This window comes from Molossus molossus, unplaced genomic scaffold (genome assembly GCF_014108415.1).
Source record: "Molossus molossus isolate mMolMol1 unplaced genomic scaffold, mMolMol1.p scaffold_m16_p_6, whole genome shotgun sequence".
Lineage (NCBI taxonomy): Eukaryota > Metazoa > Chordata > Mammalia > Chiroptera > Molossidae > Molossus > Molossus molossus.
In genome coordinates, this window is record NW_023425399.1 from 44,443,252 (window position 1) to 44,461,633 (window position 18,382).

At 39.1% G+C, this 18,382-nt stretch overlaps 1 protein-coding gene across 1 annotated transcript in view; it reads left to right on the forward strand.

Moving 5' to 3' along the window:
• Positions 1–18,382, forward strand: part of CFAP61 (cilia and flagella associated protein 61) — a 551,989-nt gene that overhangs the window by 337,579 nt on the left and 196,028 nt on the right. Inside the window, exons 18-19 of the mRNA XM_036245530.1 lie at positions 11,260–11,358; positions 16,391–16,559. Coding sequence (XP_036101423.1) covers positions 11,260–11,358; positions 16,391–16,559 — 268 coding nt within the window. The remainder of the gene's footprint in view (positions 1–11,259; positions 11,359–16,390; positions 16,560–18,382) is intronic.

The following is an 18,382-nucleotide window of genomic DNA, read 5'->3' on the forward strand; positions in this document are numbered from 1 at the left end:
ATTAAATAGACACCTCTCCAAACAGGACATACAAATGGCTAAGAGACATATGAAGAAATGTTCATCATCACTAATCATCAGAGAGATGCAAATCAAAACAACAATGAGGTATCACCTCACACCGGTCAGAATGGCCGCCATCAACAAATCATCAAACAACAAGTGTTGGCGAGGGTGTGGAGAAAAGGGGACTCTAGTACACTGTTGGTGGGAATGCAGACTGGTGCAGCCACTATGGAAAACAATATGGTGTCACCTCAAAAAATTAAAAATTGAACTCCCATTTGACCCAGTGATCCCACTTCTAGGAATATACCCTAAGAAGCCTGAAACACCAATCAGAAAGAATATATGTACCCCCATCTTTGTAGCAGCACTATTTACAATCGCTAAGATCTGGAAACAGCCCAAGTGCCCATCAGTAGACGAATGGATTAAAAAGCTGTGGTACATATACACAATGGAGTACTACGCAGCGGTAAGAAAGAAAGATCTCTTGTCCTTTGATACTACATGGAGGGACCTGGAAAGTATCATCCTGAGTGAAACAAGCCAAGCAGAGAAAGACAAATTTCATATGATCTCACTGATTTCTGGAATATAATGAACATAACAGTTTGAGGACAATCCCCTAAGGAGTGGGGAGCTGAGAGAGGGATGAACAACAGAATTTATATGCATATAGGCATGAACAGTGGACATGGACAACAATCGGGGGAAGGGGCGGGGAGGGAAGGGGGAGGGGGGAACCACTGGGGGAAAAAAGGAGAATCATTTGTAACAAAAATTAATCAATAAAAAAAAAAAAAAGAAAATATGACCCATATACATGCTATCTACAAGAAACTCACCTCAGAACACAAGATACACACAGACGGAAAGTGCGGTAATGAAAAAAAAAATTCCAGGCAAATAGCACTAAAAAGCTGGGGTGGCAATATTTATGTTTGAAAAACTAGACTTTTTAAAGAAAGGCCATAACAAGAGACAAAGAAGGTCACTACATTTTCATTTTTTGCATGTAGCTGTCCAATTTTCCCAACACCATTTATTAAAGAGGCTGTCTTTACTCCACTGTATGCTCTTGCCACCTTTGTCAAATACTAATTGAGCATATTGCCTTGGGTCCATTTCTGGGTTCTCTGTTCTGTTCCACTGGTCTATATACCTGTTCTTGTGCCAGTACCATGCTGTTTTGATTACAGTGGCTTTGTAGTATAACCTGAAATCTGGGATCAACTTACACCATACACAAGAATAAACTCAAAATGGATAAAAGACTTAAATGTGACTCATGAATCCATGAAACTGTAGGCAACAAATTTCAGACATCATACACACCAGAATTTTCACTGATACATCACCTAAGGCAACAGAAAAAAAGGAGAAAATGAACACATGGGACTACATCAAACTCAAAAGATTCTTCACAGCAAAGAAAACAACCATCAAAATGGAAAGGCAACCCACTGTATGAGAGAACATAATTGCCAATGATATATCAAATAGTGGGTTAATTTTTAATATATCTAGAGTGCTCATACAGTTCAACAAAAGGAAGATAAAGAACCCAATTAAAAAATGGGCAGAGGAACTAAATAGACACCTCTCCAAACAGGACATACAAATGGCTAAGAGACACATAAAGAAATCTTCAACATCACTAACCATCAAAGAGATGCAAATTAAAACAACAATGAGGTATCACTTCACAACTGTCAGAATAGCCACCATGAACAAATCATCAAACAACAAGTATTGGCGAGGGTGTGGAAAAAAGGGGACTCTAGTACTCTGCTGGTTGGAATGCAGACTGGTGTAGCCACTGTGGAAAACAATATGGTGTTACCTCAAAAAATTAAAAATTGAACTGCCATTTGACCCAGTGATCCCACTTCTAGGAATATACCCTAAGAAGCCTGAAACACCAATCAGAAAGAATATATGTATCCCCATGTTCATAGCAGCACTATTTATAATAGCTAAGATCTGGAAACAGCCCAAGTGTCCATCAGTAGACAAAAGGATAAAAAAGCTGTGGTACATATACGCAATAGAGTACTATGCAGCTCTAAGAAAGAAAGATCTCTCATCCTTTGAGAAAACATGCAGCGACCTGGAAAGTATTATCCTAAGTGAAACAAGCCAAACAAAGAAAGACAAGTATCATGTGATCTCACTTATTTGTGGAATATAATGAACATAACAGTCTGAGGAATGGGGTAGTCCCAGAGACATGGAAGTGGGGTACAGACTGACAATCCCCAGAAGAGGGTGTGGTGGGGGAGAAATAAACCATCGAACTTATATGCATGTATGTGTGAACAATGGACATGGACAACAATACTTGGGACAGGGTGGGGAGGGAGGGGAAAGCGGGAATTGGGGATAAAGGAAAAACATCTGTAAAAAAAAATTTAAAAAAACTATTACTCTAAAAAAAAAGTCACTACATAATGCAAGAGTATATAAGCCTTGTAAACACATATGCATTTAACATAGGAGCACCTAAATATAGAATGAAAATCTTGGTGGATATTGAGGGAGGGATTGACAGCAGTACAATCACAGTAGGGAATTTTAACACCCTGCTGTCATTAATAGATAGATCTACCAGACAAAAAATCAACAAGGAAACAGCGGCCTCAAATGACACACTTGATCTGTTGGATCTGGTTGATATTTACAGAACACTTCATCCCAAAGCAGGAGAATGTATATTCTTCTCAAGTACACTTGGAACAATCTCAAAAATAGACCACATGTCAGGGTACAAAATAAGTCTTAGAAAATTCAAGAAGACTGAAATCATATCAAGCATCTTCTCTGGACACAATGGTTTGAATCTAGAAATCAACTACAATAATAAAAATAAAAATAAAATAAAATATTCAAACATGCAGTGGCTAAATAGCATGTTATTAAGCAATGAACGGGTTACCAATGAAATCAAGGAAGAAATTAAAATTTTTCTGTAAAAAAATGCAAATGAACACACAACAACCCAAAAGCTATGGGACGCAGCAAAAACACTTCTGGGAGGGAAGTTCAAGCATTGAAAGCCAACCTCAAGATGCAAGAAATATATCAAATAAATAATGTAATCATACATGTAAAAAAAACTAGAAAAAGAAAAACAAACAAGGCCCAGAGTATAGAAGGAAGGAAATAATAAACATCAGAGTGGAAATAAATGACAGAAAGACAAAAAAAATTTTAAAGATCAATAAAATAAAGAGTTAGTTCTTTGAAAATATAAAAAGATTGATGAAATTTAACCAGACTCATCAAGAAACGAAGAGAAAAGACCCAAATAAATAAAATCAGAAAAGAAAAAAAAGAAGTGACAATTGCCCTGGTTAGTGTGGCTTTGTTGAATGAGCATCATCCCATGCACCAAGAGGTCTCTGGTTTGATTCCCAGTCAAGGCACATGCCCAGGTTGTGGGCTCAATCTCCAGTAGGGGCGTGCAGGAGACAGCCAATCAATGTTTCTCTCTTGTTGATGTTTCTATCTCTCTCTTCCTCTCTCAGATTAATAAAAACATTTAAAAAAAAAAAAAGAAGAAGAAGTAATGCCCTGGCCAGTTTAGCTCAGCAGTTAGAGTGTTGGCCTGGGGACCAAAGAGTCACAGGTTTGATTCCTGGTCAAGAGCACATATCTTGGTTGTAATTTGATCCCCGGCACTAGTTGGGGTCATGCAGAAGGCAATCAATTTATGTGTCTCTCTCACATCAATATTTCTCTCTCTCTCTCTCTCTCTCTCTCTCTCTCTCTCTCTCTCTCCCTCCTTCTCTCTCCCTCCTTCTCTCCTTCCCTCCCAGTATATCTGAAATATATTTGGGTGAGGATTTAAAAAATAAGAAGTAACAACAAACATCACAGAAATATAAAGAATAGTAAGAAAATGCTGTGAGCAACTATATGCCAACAAATTGGACAACCTGGGTGAAATGGAAAAAATTCTAGAAACACAATCTTTCAAACTCAATCAGTAAGAATAGGAAAATCTGAAGAGACCAAATACAACAAATGAAATAGAAGTAGTACTTACAGCAAACAAAAGTCCTGGACCAGAGGACTTCACAGCATATTTTACCAAAAATTCAAAGAAGAACTAACACCTATCCTTCTCAAACAATTTCAAAGAATTCAAGAGGGAAGACTCCCAAGCTATTTTTACAAGACCAGCATTATCCTAATTTTAAAACCAGATAAAGATACTACAAAGAAAAGAAATTATAGGCCAATATCCCTGATGAATTTAGATGCTAAAATCCTCAACATAATATTAGCAAACCAAATCCAGCAATACATTAAAAAGATAATACACAATGATCAAATGAGATTTATTCTGGGGATGCAAGGTTGGTACATTACTCACAAATCAATAAACATGATACACTACATAAGCAAAATAAAGGATACAAATTACATGATCATATCAGTAGATGTGGAAAAAGCATTTGATAAAATCCAGCACTAATTTGTGATACAAACTCTCAGCAAAGTGGGAATTAAGGGAACATACATTAATATAATAAAGGCCATATATGACAGACCTACAGCCTACATCATACTCAATGGGCAAAATTTAAAAGCATTTTCCTTAAGATCAGAAACAAGACAGGCATGTCCACTTTTACCACTCTTATTCAACGCAGTACTGGAAGTGCTACACACAGTGATCAGACAAGAATAAAAAATAAAAAACATCCAAATTGGAAAGGAGGAAGTAAAACTGTCATTACTTGCAGATGGTATGATATTGTATGTAGAAAACCCTAAAGACTCAAAAAAAAAAAAGATGACTAGAATTGACAAGTGAATTCAGTAAAGTAGCAGGATACAAAATTAATATTCAGGAACCAGTGGCATTTTTATACACCAATAATGAACTATCAGAAAGAGAAATTAAGGAAACAATTCCACTTACTATTGCAACAAAATTAATAAGGTATCTAGGAATAAATTTAACCAAGGAAGTACAAGATCTGTACTTGGAAAATTATAAGACATTGAAGAAAGAAATTGAAGATATAAACAAGTGGAAGCATATTCAGTGTCCATGGATTAGAAGAATTAACTTCGTTAAAATTTTCATACTACCCAAATCAATCTATAGGTTCAGTGTAATTCCTATTAAAATACCAATGACATATTTTACAGATCTAGAACAAATATTTCAAAAATTTATATGGAACCAAAAAAGTCCCAAAATAGACTGAGCAATCTTGAGAAAGAAGAACAAAGTTGGAGGTATCACACTACCTGATATAAAACTATACTACAAGGCCATTGTAATCAAAACAGCCTGGTACTGGCATAAGAACAGGCATATAGATTACTCAAACAGAACAGAGAGCCAGGAAATCAACCCATGCCTTTATAGTCAATTAATATTTAACAAAGGAGGCAAGAGCATATAATTGAGTAAAGACAGTCTTTTCAATAAATGGGTTTGGGAAAATTGGATAATATAGGCCAAAAAGAAAAGAAAAGAAAATAGACCACCAACTTATACTGTACACAAGAATAAGCTCAAAATGGTTAAAAGACCTAAATGTAAGTAACAAAACCATAAAAATCCTAGAAGAAAACATAGGCAGTAAAATCTCAGACATTTGTTGGAACAATACTTTTGCTGATTTAGCTCCTTGAGCAATGGGAAAAAATGAACAAGTGGGACTACATCAAACTAAAATGTTTTTGCACAGCAAAGGAAACCATCACCAGGATGAAGAGGGAACCCACTGTATGGGAGAGCATACTTGTCAATAATACATCTGGTATGGAGTTGATCTCCAGAATGTATAAAGAACTTATACAACTCAACACCAGGAAGACAAACAATCCAATTTAAAAATGGGCAAAGGACTTGAATAGACACTTCTCCAAAGAAGACAAACATATGGCCAATAGACACATGAAAAAAAAAAGTTCAGCATCACTAATTATCAGAGAAGTGCAAATTAAAACCACAATGAGTTATCACCTTACACCTGCCAGAATGGCTACCATCAATAAATCAACAAACAAGTTGCTGGTGAGGATGTGGAGAAAAGTGAACTCTCATGCACTGTCGGTGGGAATGCAGACTAGTACAGCCACTGTGGGAAACATTAGGGAGTTTACTCAAAAAACTTAAAAATGGAACTGCCTTTTGACACAGCTATCCCACTTCTATGAATGTATCCTAAGAATCCCAAAACAATATTCAAACAAATATATGTACCCCTATGTTCACTGCAGTGTTAGTTACAAGAGCCAAGATCTAGAAACAGATGAAGTGCCCATCCGTAGATGAGTGGATAAAAGAGCTGTGGTACATCTCCAGAATAGAATACTATGTGGCTGTAAAAAAGAAGGAACTCATACCCTTTGCAACAGCATGGATGGATGGACCTGAAGATTATTTGCTAAATTAAATAAGCCAGTCAGAGAAATATAAATGCCATATGATTTCATTTATATGTGGAATCTAATAAACCAAATAAACTAACAAACAAAATGGAAACAGAGGCATGGATACATGGAACAGACTGACAGCTATCAGAGGGGAATGGGGTTGGGGTACTGGATGAAAGAAGGTTAAGGGATTAGCCAAAATACATATATACATAACCCATAGACTCAGAGAACAGTGTGGTGATAGCCAGAGGGAAAGGAGGGTGGGGGTAGGTGGAGGTGGGTAAAGGAGGAGAAATTGGGACAGAACGATATTTTGCTTGGGGCAGTGGGCACACAGTAAGTGTGTTGATGATATTTTATTGAGTTGTATACTTGAAATCTGTATGGTTTTGTGAACAAATGTCATCCCAATAAATTCAATTAAAAAAGAAAAAAGACTGCAGAGCTTGTGAGGAATAGATGGGCAAAGGAGGAGGAGCTGGTTAAAAAAAAATAAGCCATCATAAATGAACTTCATAACAATGTTGTCTCAGGCAGCATGTGGTATGGCTGCATCTCCGGGTGGAGCTTCCTTCATTGTTCCAACTACCACTATTTCCTCCATCCCCTGCTCTTTATGATCCAAATCAGTAATGGCATGCCACTGTTGCTAGGCCCTGGCTGACTCTCTATCCCTTATTGGTTCTCAGAACCCTACACATGCCTTCATGTTGTCAAACTTTGTGGAGTGGCTGTCTTTTTCCAGCCTAGACCCTGACTGATACCAGGATCTTCCCCCATCCCCTCACTCTTCCTTCATGAATCAACATGAGTACAGACTTCCAGTAGCCTTTCAGTATTCATTCTGCATTTTGTCCTTGATAACAGAACCCTGGGCAATGTGTTTCTTGGAAAAACCACTGTGTTTCTCTTTGAAAATCCACATTTTCCAGCCACCCTTGCTGCTACATATGGCCATATCTCTGAGTTTTGGCAATGTGCGCAGAAATGTTATGTGAGACTTTAAGGAAATTTCCTTAATAGGCAGTCCTTTATACCCTTTCCTCTTCCTTCTGCCTGTAATATGGATGAAGGATGTGATGGCTAGAGCTCTAGGGAGCCACCTTGGACCTGACAAGACCTTGAGAATAGAAGCTACCTTAGGGAAGCAGGGCCATGGCTCCTGTTGACTTAATGGTTCCCCCTTAACAGCACTAGACTGGCTACTTCCAGGTTTCTTAATACAGTTGTAAGAGAAATCTGCTGGTGGAGGTGTAGGGAGAGGTGAGAGAGGAACATGAAGAGGAGACAGGGTTAATGGGGAGACATGTGTCTTCTGAATCAGGAGGAATAAAAGAATATGTTGTAGATGCCAATGCTCTGGAGGTGGCAAGAAGGAAAACGGGGAGGGGGTTGCTTGGTGGCTGGTCTCTATTTACTTTTTTATGACGTGGGAGACATTCCCACTGGAGAATGTAGAAGACGGATAGTAGGGAGAACAAGAAAGGTTAAAGTGGTGACCTTGAAGATTGAATAAAGGACCAGAACAGCTCTGGCCCGTTTGCTCAGTGGTTAGAGCATTAGCCCGCAGACCAATGAGTCGCTGGTTTGATTCCGGTCAAGGGCACGTACGTCGATTGTGATTCCTCCCCAGCCCTGGTCTGGGTCGTGTGAGAGGCAACCAGTTGATGTGTCCCTGTCATATTGATGTTTCTCTCTCTCCCTCTTTCACTTTCTCTCTCTCTCTCCCCCTCCCTCCCACTCTATCTGAAGATAAATAGAAAAATGTCCTCAGGTGAGGATTGGAAAAAAAAAGGACCAGAACAGCCATGATGAAGAATACAAAACGAATTTGGCTAAGGCTAAAGAAAAGGAATAGAAAGCTGGGGGCGGGGGGGAGGGAGGGAGAGAGAGAGAGAGAGACAGAGAGACAGAGAGACAGAGAGACAGAGAGACAGAGAAACATTGATTGGTTGCTTTCCGAACATGTCCCAACCAGGGACATGCCACCTGACTGGGAATCAAACTGGCAACCTTTCAGTGCAGAGGATGACATTCATCCAATGGAGCCACTCCAGCCAGGAGAAAACTGGTTCCTTTATAGGTAAAAATCCAGGAAATACTCTTTCCCCGCAAATCTTTAATTACATAATAGCATAATTCAGGTTACTACAGTGTGGTAATTTAGCAATTTACAAGCTATTGTATCCATGCTGTTAGAGCATTCAAATTATTCAGTGCCAAAGGGATTAGTTTTTGTAGTAAAAGATATAGCTGGATAATTATTAAGCCTTTTATTGACATAGAACTTTAAGAAGGGCCTGTATATAAACTCTGTTATTAGTACAACATAAACCACACTTCCATCACATAAGCACCAAAGCCAAAATAAATTTTAACTGCATATGAGCATAAACATGTATTATTACTTGCATTTTCCACGAAATGGTAATAAATCAAAGGCCTGTCATCAGTGTACATTTGCAAACTGGCAGCCATAAGTAGCTGGGGTTAATTGCGACCTTTATGTTGTTTGAACGTATTCAAAATTTTTATTATTATTAGAGGATAAGATGTGCTTGGTTTTCTTTGTATCAAATAAGAATATTTATTCTTAAATAACACACATCCTTAGAGACTTTAGAGCAAAACCTTTCATAATATTTAGCTATTTTTAAATGTCAGGTGCAGTTGAGTTTATTACATTGCCGGTCCATGCCGTCACCCAAAGTCTCCTGCTTTTAGTGGTACTTAACAGATTGTCTGTAAATTGATAGCATTTTCACATTTGGAAAATTTCCAATTTTCTCATGGGAAAGGAGGGCAGGTGTTTTCCTCGAACTTGGTGAAGGTTTTTTGTTTTTGTTTTTGTTTTTTTGGTTAGTTTAAGGGGAGGTGTGAACTAAGAAGAGATTTTAGAAAAAAATATCTTTTTCATCATCCTGAAGCCTATAAAATCAGCTCACCCAGAAAATTTTACTGACTCTAGCTAGAGGGTAAATTTGCATCAGGAATGTTTTCAGTGCTGAAGGAGTAAGCATGGAAGTTCTTCAGAAGCCTCCACTTACATGCACCAGGCATGCTACTTCACACTACTCACAGCATGGTTTAGAGAACAGCAGGGGTGAATAAAGAGGGTGCTACTTGGAGTCAGAAGACATGACTTTCATTTCTGGTTATGCTACTTATGAGCTTTATGACTGTGAACATGTACCTAGCATTTCCAACCTTGATTTTCTTCTTTATGAAATACGGATAATAAATCTGACCCCTGCCCTCACCCCTAGTACAAATAGTCTTCAAGATTAATCTCTGTGATAATGCCTACAAACATGCCTCAGGCCCTGGAAAGCTTAATGCAAATATGAGGCAGTTTTGCTCTTGAAAGGAATTCTCTAGAATTTACTTTGATATCCTGATTTTCTATATATAAATATACATATGTGGTGTGGCAAAAGTAGGTTTACAGTTGTTCATATGGAAAATAATACAGTAATTAATAATACAAGAATAGCCCTGGCCGATTTGGCTCAGAGATTAGAGCATCGGCCTGCGGTCCAGAGAGACCCTGGTTTGGTTCCTGCTAAGGGCGCGTACCTCGGTTGCAGTTAGTCCCCAGCCCTGGTTGTTGGTGCGGGTGGCAGCCACTCGATGTGTCCCTTTCCCATCGATGTTTCTCTCTCTCTCTCTCTCTCTCTCTCTCTCTCTCTCTCTCCCTCTCTCCCTCTCTCCCTCTCTCTCCCCCTCCCACTCTATCTGAACAAACAATGGAAAAATGTCCTCGGGTGAGGATAAAAAAATAAAAATAAATAATACAAGAAAAATCTGTTTCACTGACTCACAACTGTAAATCTACGTTTGTCCCACCCTGTGCATGTGTGTATATTATATCTGTACATATATGAAAGTAATAAAGTTAATGTTGACCAATGGGAATCAGGTGATCTTTGGATCTCTGTCAACAATTTAGGATCTATAGGACAGTGGAGGCAGAGGTTAAGTGGAGGTCAGATGAGAAGGCCCTGGAGCAGACCACCCAGGTTCACATCCTGCCTCCAGACTTTCTACTGTATAGTTTTGGACAAATCACTTTGCCTCAGGGATAAGATATTCTGACCTCATGATACTGCTTTGAGGACTAAATGAGGGACATGCAAAGCACTCGATTGTAAGCAGAGCTCTAGCTATGGTGGTTATGGTTCCAAGCAGTTTCTTAGTAGTTTGAAATTCAGACTTGATACTAAATGTACCTCCTTCCCGATTTTGGATTTTATTTTTTTGTTTGTTTGTTTTTTCTGAGAAGCAGATTTTAAGAAATTAAATGCTGTCTGTCATTACAGTGCTGCAGCTTTTTGAAATTTCTGTAATTAGCCACTCCAGCGCCATCTCCCTTCTTTCATTTTAATGGTCAGTTCTGTGTGAAGGCTTGTGCAAGAAGAGTTGCTGGGTTCAAAGAAAAATACAACAATTGTATGACACATGAAATAAAGTTAAATGAATTACAATGACTCTTGAACAACACATGTGTAAATTGGCAGATCCACATATATGTGGATTTTTTTCAATAAACACTAAAGGTATTTCCTCTTCCTTGATTTTTTTAATGTTTTCTTTTCTCAGCTTAGTTTATTGTAAGAATACAATGTGCAATACATATAACATACAAACTGTGTTAATTGACTCTCTATGATATCGGTAGTAGGCTATAAGTAGGTAAGTTTTGGAGGAGTCAAAGTTATATATGGATTTTTGACTTTATGAGGAGTCAGCACCCTAACCCCCACATTGTTCAAGGGTCAACTGTATAATCAACTTTCACTGAATTGTGCTTTACCTCTTTTAAAAAAATTTTTTTTTCTTTCTCCTTAGCTCGCACCTGAAGTTTAGTAATCTCACGCTAATTTCAACCCATGGACTCCCTGGAAAAAAACTTCTGGGCTCTGAACAAAGGAAGTTTTTAGCAAGCGAGTATGAATTCTATTTGCTTTTTCATTCTGAGGCCTAAATATCCTAATTTGTATGGTGTCATTTCTATGCTAAATAGATTTCAGATTGGAAAGAGAAAACTGGTGGGTTTTTCTCCCAGAGTATAAATGTCACTTAGGAGATACAAGTACAAATCTGTTCATGAGTGTATGTCAGGGTTGGGCTGCTATTTCATATTTGTGGAAAGACCTCTGCCCTCCTTCCTCCCAACAACTGGGATGGAGCCTTCTGACCCAGCCACCTCCGCGTTCAGGTACTGAGTGACACTATAGGGCAGGGGAGCCTGGTGACTGTATTTGCATCAGACCAGGCAACTCACCCTAGGCTCGGAGTTGGGAGATAAAGGACAGGCACCTCACTGGGATGTGTGTCACACCCACAATGGCCATTTATAACCAGTGGCTGATCAGGGAAGATCTTCTCTGCCACTCTAGGCAAACTTTATTGTTTGCATCCCAGTAGAATCCCATTTAATTACCACACAGCTTCCATTAATATTAATTTCCTGTAGTAAAACACGGTGTAAGAATTATTAGACTCCTTGCCTCTAGAAACAATGTTTAGATTTTTTTAATGAGGAGGAAAGAAATTGTTCCCTCTCAGGGTATTCATTTTAGAATCCATGATGAAGAGATCTTTCCTCTGTGAAAAAGACTTACTTTGCCTTCAAAAGTAGGGCAAACAGTGAGAAAACCTGCAGCTTTCTTGTTAGCAAAACCAAGCTCCTTTTGACCTAATACATCTCTCAGACCATGAACTTTTTTTTGAAGGACATCACTGGGGTGTGGTTAAAAAAAGAAAAAAAGCATGGGTTTTGAGCAGGTGGATTTGGATGCAGACCCTGCCTCTACCACAAAGGAGATTTCAGTCCCTGAACTTCAGTTTTTTACTGTGAAAAGTATATGATAAGCCAACCTTGCAGGAGTTTTTTGTTAAAATTAGTAGAACAGTAGTTCTGACAAAAAGTAGAGGATTTGCCCTGGCCTGTTTTGCTCAGTGGTTAGAGCGTTGGCTCGCAGACCAAAGAGTAGCGGGTTCGATTCTGGTCAAGGGCACGTAACTTGGTTGCAGTTGGTCCCCGTCCCTGGTCGGGGTACTGTGGGAGGCAACCAGTAGATGTGTCCCTCTCACGACAATGTTTCTTTCTCCCTCTCTCCCACTGTATCTGAAGATAAATAGAAAAATATCCTCGGGTGAGGATTAAAAAAGTAGAAATTCAATACTTGTACATCCCCTTCCCTCATAGTCCTCTTTCTGAATTACATGATTCCCAGTAAATGTTGGTATTATTGATACATGTCTCACAAGGACTATAATTCACTCAGTTTGATACAGGTTTCTGTCAGCCCCTGTGTTGGTAAAGAAGAACTAGTAATGGCTTTCTCTGGTGTGCTACTGTGTGGGATCTGTGTGTGGCTAGGTGGGAGGTCAGCTGGTACCCCTGCTCCAGTGCTTGCCTCTCCAAATTCTCAACATCGTAGCCAGAAGGATGCTGTGTAAATGTGAGTCAGATCTTGTCAACTCCAGAACTGTCCAATAAGGTGGCTACTAACCACATGTGGCTATTTACATTTAAATTGATTCGAATTAAATGAGATTTAAAATTCAGCTTCTCAGCTATGTTAGCCATGTTTCAAGTGCTCAAGTAGCCACGTGTGGCTGGTAGCTGCCATATCAGACAACACAGCTACAGAACATTTCCATCACAGAAAGTTCTGGAGTGCTCCAACCTAAAGTCTGTCCCTGTCCACTTATTTCTCTGACCACATCTTTTACCATTTTGCCCTGTTCTTTCCTCTCTAACCATACTGGCCTCCTCAATATTCCTGAAATAGGCAGGTTTTCACCTTGGGGCTTTGCTTTTCTCTCTCCAAGTCTTTGCTTAAATGTCACCTTTTCACTGAGACCTACCCTGACCACTCATTCATCTGCAGTCAACACTCCAGTCCTCCTTACTCTGTTTTTTCTTGCTACTAAAATCCCTCTAAATGCTACCTAATTTGCCTTTGAAAATTATGTTTTTTCTTTATATTCTGTGAACAATGTAAATTCCATGAGGGCAGGAATTTTTTGCCTCTTTGTTCACTGATGTGTCCCCAGCATCTAGAACAGTGTTTGGCACATAGCAGGTGCTCAATAAATAATGTTGAAAAGATTATTACTTCCAAATGTACCTGTGAAAGTCATCTCAATCAGATTACAGGTAGGAACTAAATAATATGGTCAGATGTCTCTGGATGGGTAACTGCATGTTATCATCATTCTAGAAACTACAAATTGAAACAAAGACATTGCCTTTCAAATGGTCTTCATATCCCAATAAAGGAAATTATCTCTGGTCATGGAGTTTAAAAATAACAAGTGCATTGACATTCATAAATTTAATAATTTAAATTCCTCATCTTAAATACAAATTCTGAAGTTTGCCCTAACCGGTGTTTTGACTTATTATTGTTGTTACTATATTTTTAATAAGCCAGTTTTTGTCTTCATTCTCTGGCCCCATCCAGCATCTGTTGGAGGTGCTAATGACATGCCAGGGATGCAGCAGAAGGGAAGGCAGTGGGAGGAGAGGAGAAAGAGGAAGGAAGAGAAATCCACTAATTGGACAATCAGCCCTGAATAACTAAAAGTTAATTGTGATGCTCCTTCTTCTAAGAGAGTAATGATAAATCCTTTATGAAAACTTCCGAGGTTCTTTCCAGTTCTGAAGGGTTCTGATTCCATGAAGTGCAGGTCTCCACTGTACTTATATTTGCTCCCCTGGGATTTGCTTCTGATTTTGCACTCGGAGCTTTTGAGCTGTCTTCTGACACCAGATGTGGGACCACAGCAACTTTGAACAAGCAGGCCACTTATCAGAATGTCCTCTTCCCAAAATTTTTCTGTCCTGCATTCCTGCTTTTTAACTTATTACCTGTTTCTAGAATGTTCTATCAAGACAACCTTTCCCATTATTTTGAAGTCAGGGTCAAGCTCACTTGAGAAACATGAAGTTTCATTGATGTTCCTTCTTGGCTCCTTCTCTCTTTTCCAGAAATACGTAATGGAGGTATTTCTCTTGTCCTCAAGCCATGAGATGGCCATGTTAGACACAAAACTCACTAACTCTGCTTAGGAAATAATTTGGGGAAAATATCACTTATAGTTTCCAATGCCTAGTTCCACCTACCTAAAGAAGGTCCAGAATGGATAGTGATATCAAGAATGGATGGTAATCACCTGCACAGTGGTATTTTAAACTGAGAAAACCATAGTAACAGACTGTAAAAGCAGCACCCCACATTCTTCAATGCTTCCTAAGGTTACTAAAAATTATTTCCCAAGTGCCAGTTCACAGCTTCAAATTTTAACTCTAAAATATGCATTCTGACACTATCACACTACTGTCCTTAAAAGTAACATTGTCTTAACCTTCCCCAAATTTCCCCTGAGAATTTATTTGTCATCAAATCCTCAGAAGATGAATCCCTATGCACTAACTATATTTAATTTTTCTTCATCTTAGATGACTGACAGGGCAGTGCCAATTATAAAGAGACTGTGATGCAAATAAGAACAATTTTTTGTGGGTCCCTTATGACTTTACAAAGTCAATGAAGTTTCCTGTTTTCCTGTAAAGCTACCAAAATGGTTTTAAAAAAAGAATTTCATCATCTCATTCTCTATCATTTTCCTGTGACAGGCCAGCCTCCGATTTTCTTTTCTTATTAATAGGAAATTTTCTTGTTTTTAAGTGTTGTTTCATGGAGAGATACAAAGCCCAGCGCTGCCTTCTCTGTCACAGGTCCTGTAACAGAGCCTAATGTGCATCCATTACAAGGGTTCTTTGTGTGCATTGAGAGCAGACTCATGAGTGGATCAAAAAGAAAAAATCTCTTCCATTATCACTTTAGTACTGTTTGCCTTCAAGGGGAGTAAACAGGATTATGTATCATTAATAGTATTTAGAATAATATTATTCACATATGCATCCACTTGACAAAATAGCATCTCTTACATTCTCACATTCGGCCCTTACAATGATCGAGGCATGTAGGGAGGAAAATTATCCCATGTTGAGAGATGATGAAACTGAAGTATTGAAAGGAGATGCAGAGTCCCAGGGTCCAGTCCCATTGGTGACAAAGTGGAGATACAGACCTTAGCACAGTGAAGCTTAGATTTAAATGAAACATGTGTTCTACCACCCTCTACTCTTGTAATGGTGTCAGAACAGGATTACTAGGAGGATCGTGTACAGGAGGTCACACCTTTCAGAAATTTCTGGAAACAATCCTCACAAAACTCTTTTAAAAAACCAACATCAACAAGAAACCCACTTTTCTCACATTATAGTAGAATGCTCACACTCAAATGGAACCCAGACAACAAAACCCATCCACCCTGGACCTATTGTTTGCAGAAGTACCAGTTCCCCATAAATCACCTTGCAGAGTAGATCCCAAAAGTCTTCAGGGTCTGTACTTGCTTTGAACATAATTTCCTAATTGATATCCTCTCTAAATAAAGTGTGTTTTGTTGTTTTGGTACAAATCCATACACTCATTCTAAGAATTAGAAATCTATTGAAAAAATTAGCAAATAGGCGGGTTCTCAATATTCAGGACCTTGACCCCTGCTTTGGGGAATCCTTAGCCATATCACTTTCTTCTTCCTCATTCCTTTTGGGTCCATTGTTAATAGGACAAGTCAACAGCTAAAGAAACTTTATACTCACCATGAATTAGAAGCAGAAAGATATATATTAATGATTTCACACACACACATGCCCCTTCCCTCCCTGTTGTGGACTGGCCAATGCTAGGCAAAACAATTTAGCTTTGATGGAAAGATGTCAATTTGTGACTGTTTCATAAGAAAAAATCTCCTAGTATGTAACCTTGCTCCTGGTAAACTCACAGCAAGAGCACAGACTCAGCCCACTGGGGGACTTGAACCAGCTCACCAGATGTCTAATTAATGCCCGCTGTCAGCTGCTCAAATGTCATTGATGGAGCTTTTCTCTCTGCAGCCACAGTTTTAATGATAAAGATCACGCATTGATGTCACTGTGTTCCTGGGTCAATGTTGTGGTTGGTAGAATGACTGCCATAGACAGAGCAGCCAAGCATGTCGTGGTTTCCCAAGAAGAAATCATACTCTACGACCACCTCATCCTCTGCACTGGGCAGCAGTACCAGGTAAGGCCATCTCAGTGATTAACAGTTAATTTGTTTACCAGACACATGCTGTCTGGGTGAAGAGCACACCTTCTTGCCTGACAGCTGCCACTCTGTATTCATAAAAGTGTCCTGCAAAGCTCGAGCACATGACCAGAACTGTGTTTAAAACCCTCATGGAAACCCATTCCAAGAAAAGCATTCTGCTCAAAGATAAAAATCACAGCAAGTCAGAGAAATGTTATTCTTTAAACTGTTGTCCAAAAGTCTAACACTTGCTGCTTATCAGAGCAGAATCCAGACACAACCCAGCATGCATTTGCAGGAAATTAATTTATGCCTCAAAAGGCAAACTTGGCAGTGGTGATGGGCTCACGCAAAAATATTGCAAACATGTGTACCTTCTGTCAACCCTTATTTTACTTTGTCTCTCAGTTATAAAACTAGGAAATGTGACTGATTGATTACCCAGTGACCCTGCTGTCCATTTTGATTAAATTCTCAAGCCACATTTGAGGAAAGCATTTCTGGATACAACTGAAGCTGTTTGATATCTTAAAGGAAGTGAGTTTTAATATTCTCACTTTGCAACACACATTAGCATTTCATGTAGCCCATAAAATAGGGCATCACTTTAATCGAAAGAGATTTACTTTGTAACTCAAATATGGGGTGTTTTCTTTCTTTTTTTTTTAATAGACACATGATTCTTTTTTTTTTAATTTTTTCTCTGTATTGATTTTAGAGAGAGAGGAAGAGAGAAGGAAAGAGATAGAAACATCGATGAGAGAGAACATCAATTGGCCGCCTCTTGCATGCCCCCCACTGGGGATCAAGCCCACAACCTGGGCATGTCTCCTGACCTGGAATCGAACCAGTGACCTCTTGGTGCATGGGTTGACGCTCAACCACCGAGCCACACCGGACAGACCAAATATGGAGTCTTTTAATTACATTTCTCTTAGAAACCTGAATAGGCCTTCCTGTGGTGGGTTTGTTCCTGAGGAGTATGGAGCAATCCATCCCCACCCCAGACACTGCCACATTTTATTTAGTTATGTCTTAGGTCATCTTGTGAATGGTCCTGGATTTGTTGTAAGGGCAGGGGTGTGTGTCCTTTCATAGCCAAGCCAGGAGGAGGCAGCATGTAGTGGAGGACAGAACAGCTGAGCAGCTCCAAGCATCACTTACCTGCAGCTCTGAGCCATGGCTACACATTGAAACCACCTGGGGCACTTTTGAAATATACCCATGCTTAACTCCAACCCCAGAAGCTCTGTTTTAAATATTCGAGGGTGTTAACTCAATCAGCAACAGTTTCTTTCAAGCTTCCCGAAGATTGTAAATCAAGGCAAAGAACCACTTACTTGAACTTTCTCTACCTAGAATCTCTCATCTATACCTTAGAGCAGCACTTCTCAAACTGCAATGTATACATACCTCCCTGTACATCTCATTAAAATGCAGATTCTCATCAGGAAGGGGGAAGGGGCAGCTGAGATGCTGCAGTTCTAACAAGTTTCCAGGTGAGGCTAGTGACTAGACCATACTCTGAGTATAAAGGCTTAAATCAGCCTCTGAGTAATGTCTTTCTTTCTCTTTTCTTTTTCCTAGTTAAAGGAAACAAATAAACTTGAGAAATATCTTATTTTGATACTTTAGTATTCCTCTTTTTAAAACATTATACCAGAAGAAAACACCATGCACCCCTTAGCTTGCCCCCCTTCACCTTCTCCACCGAGTTCCAGCTGCTGCCTGCATTGCAGACTTTGGAAAATATGAGTGGAAGACACAGGCATCTGCCCATGTGTGTCCAGCTGTCCCTGCAGCTTTAGTCTGTGGCA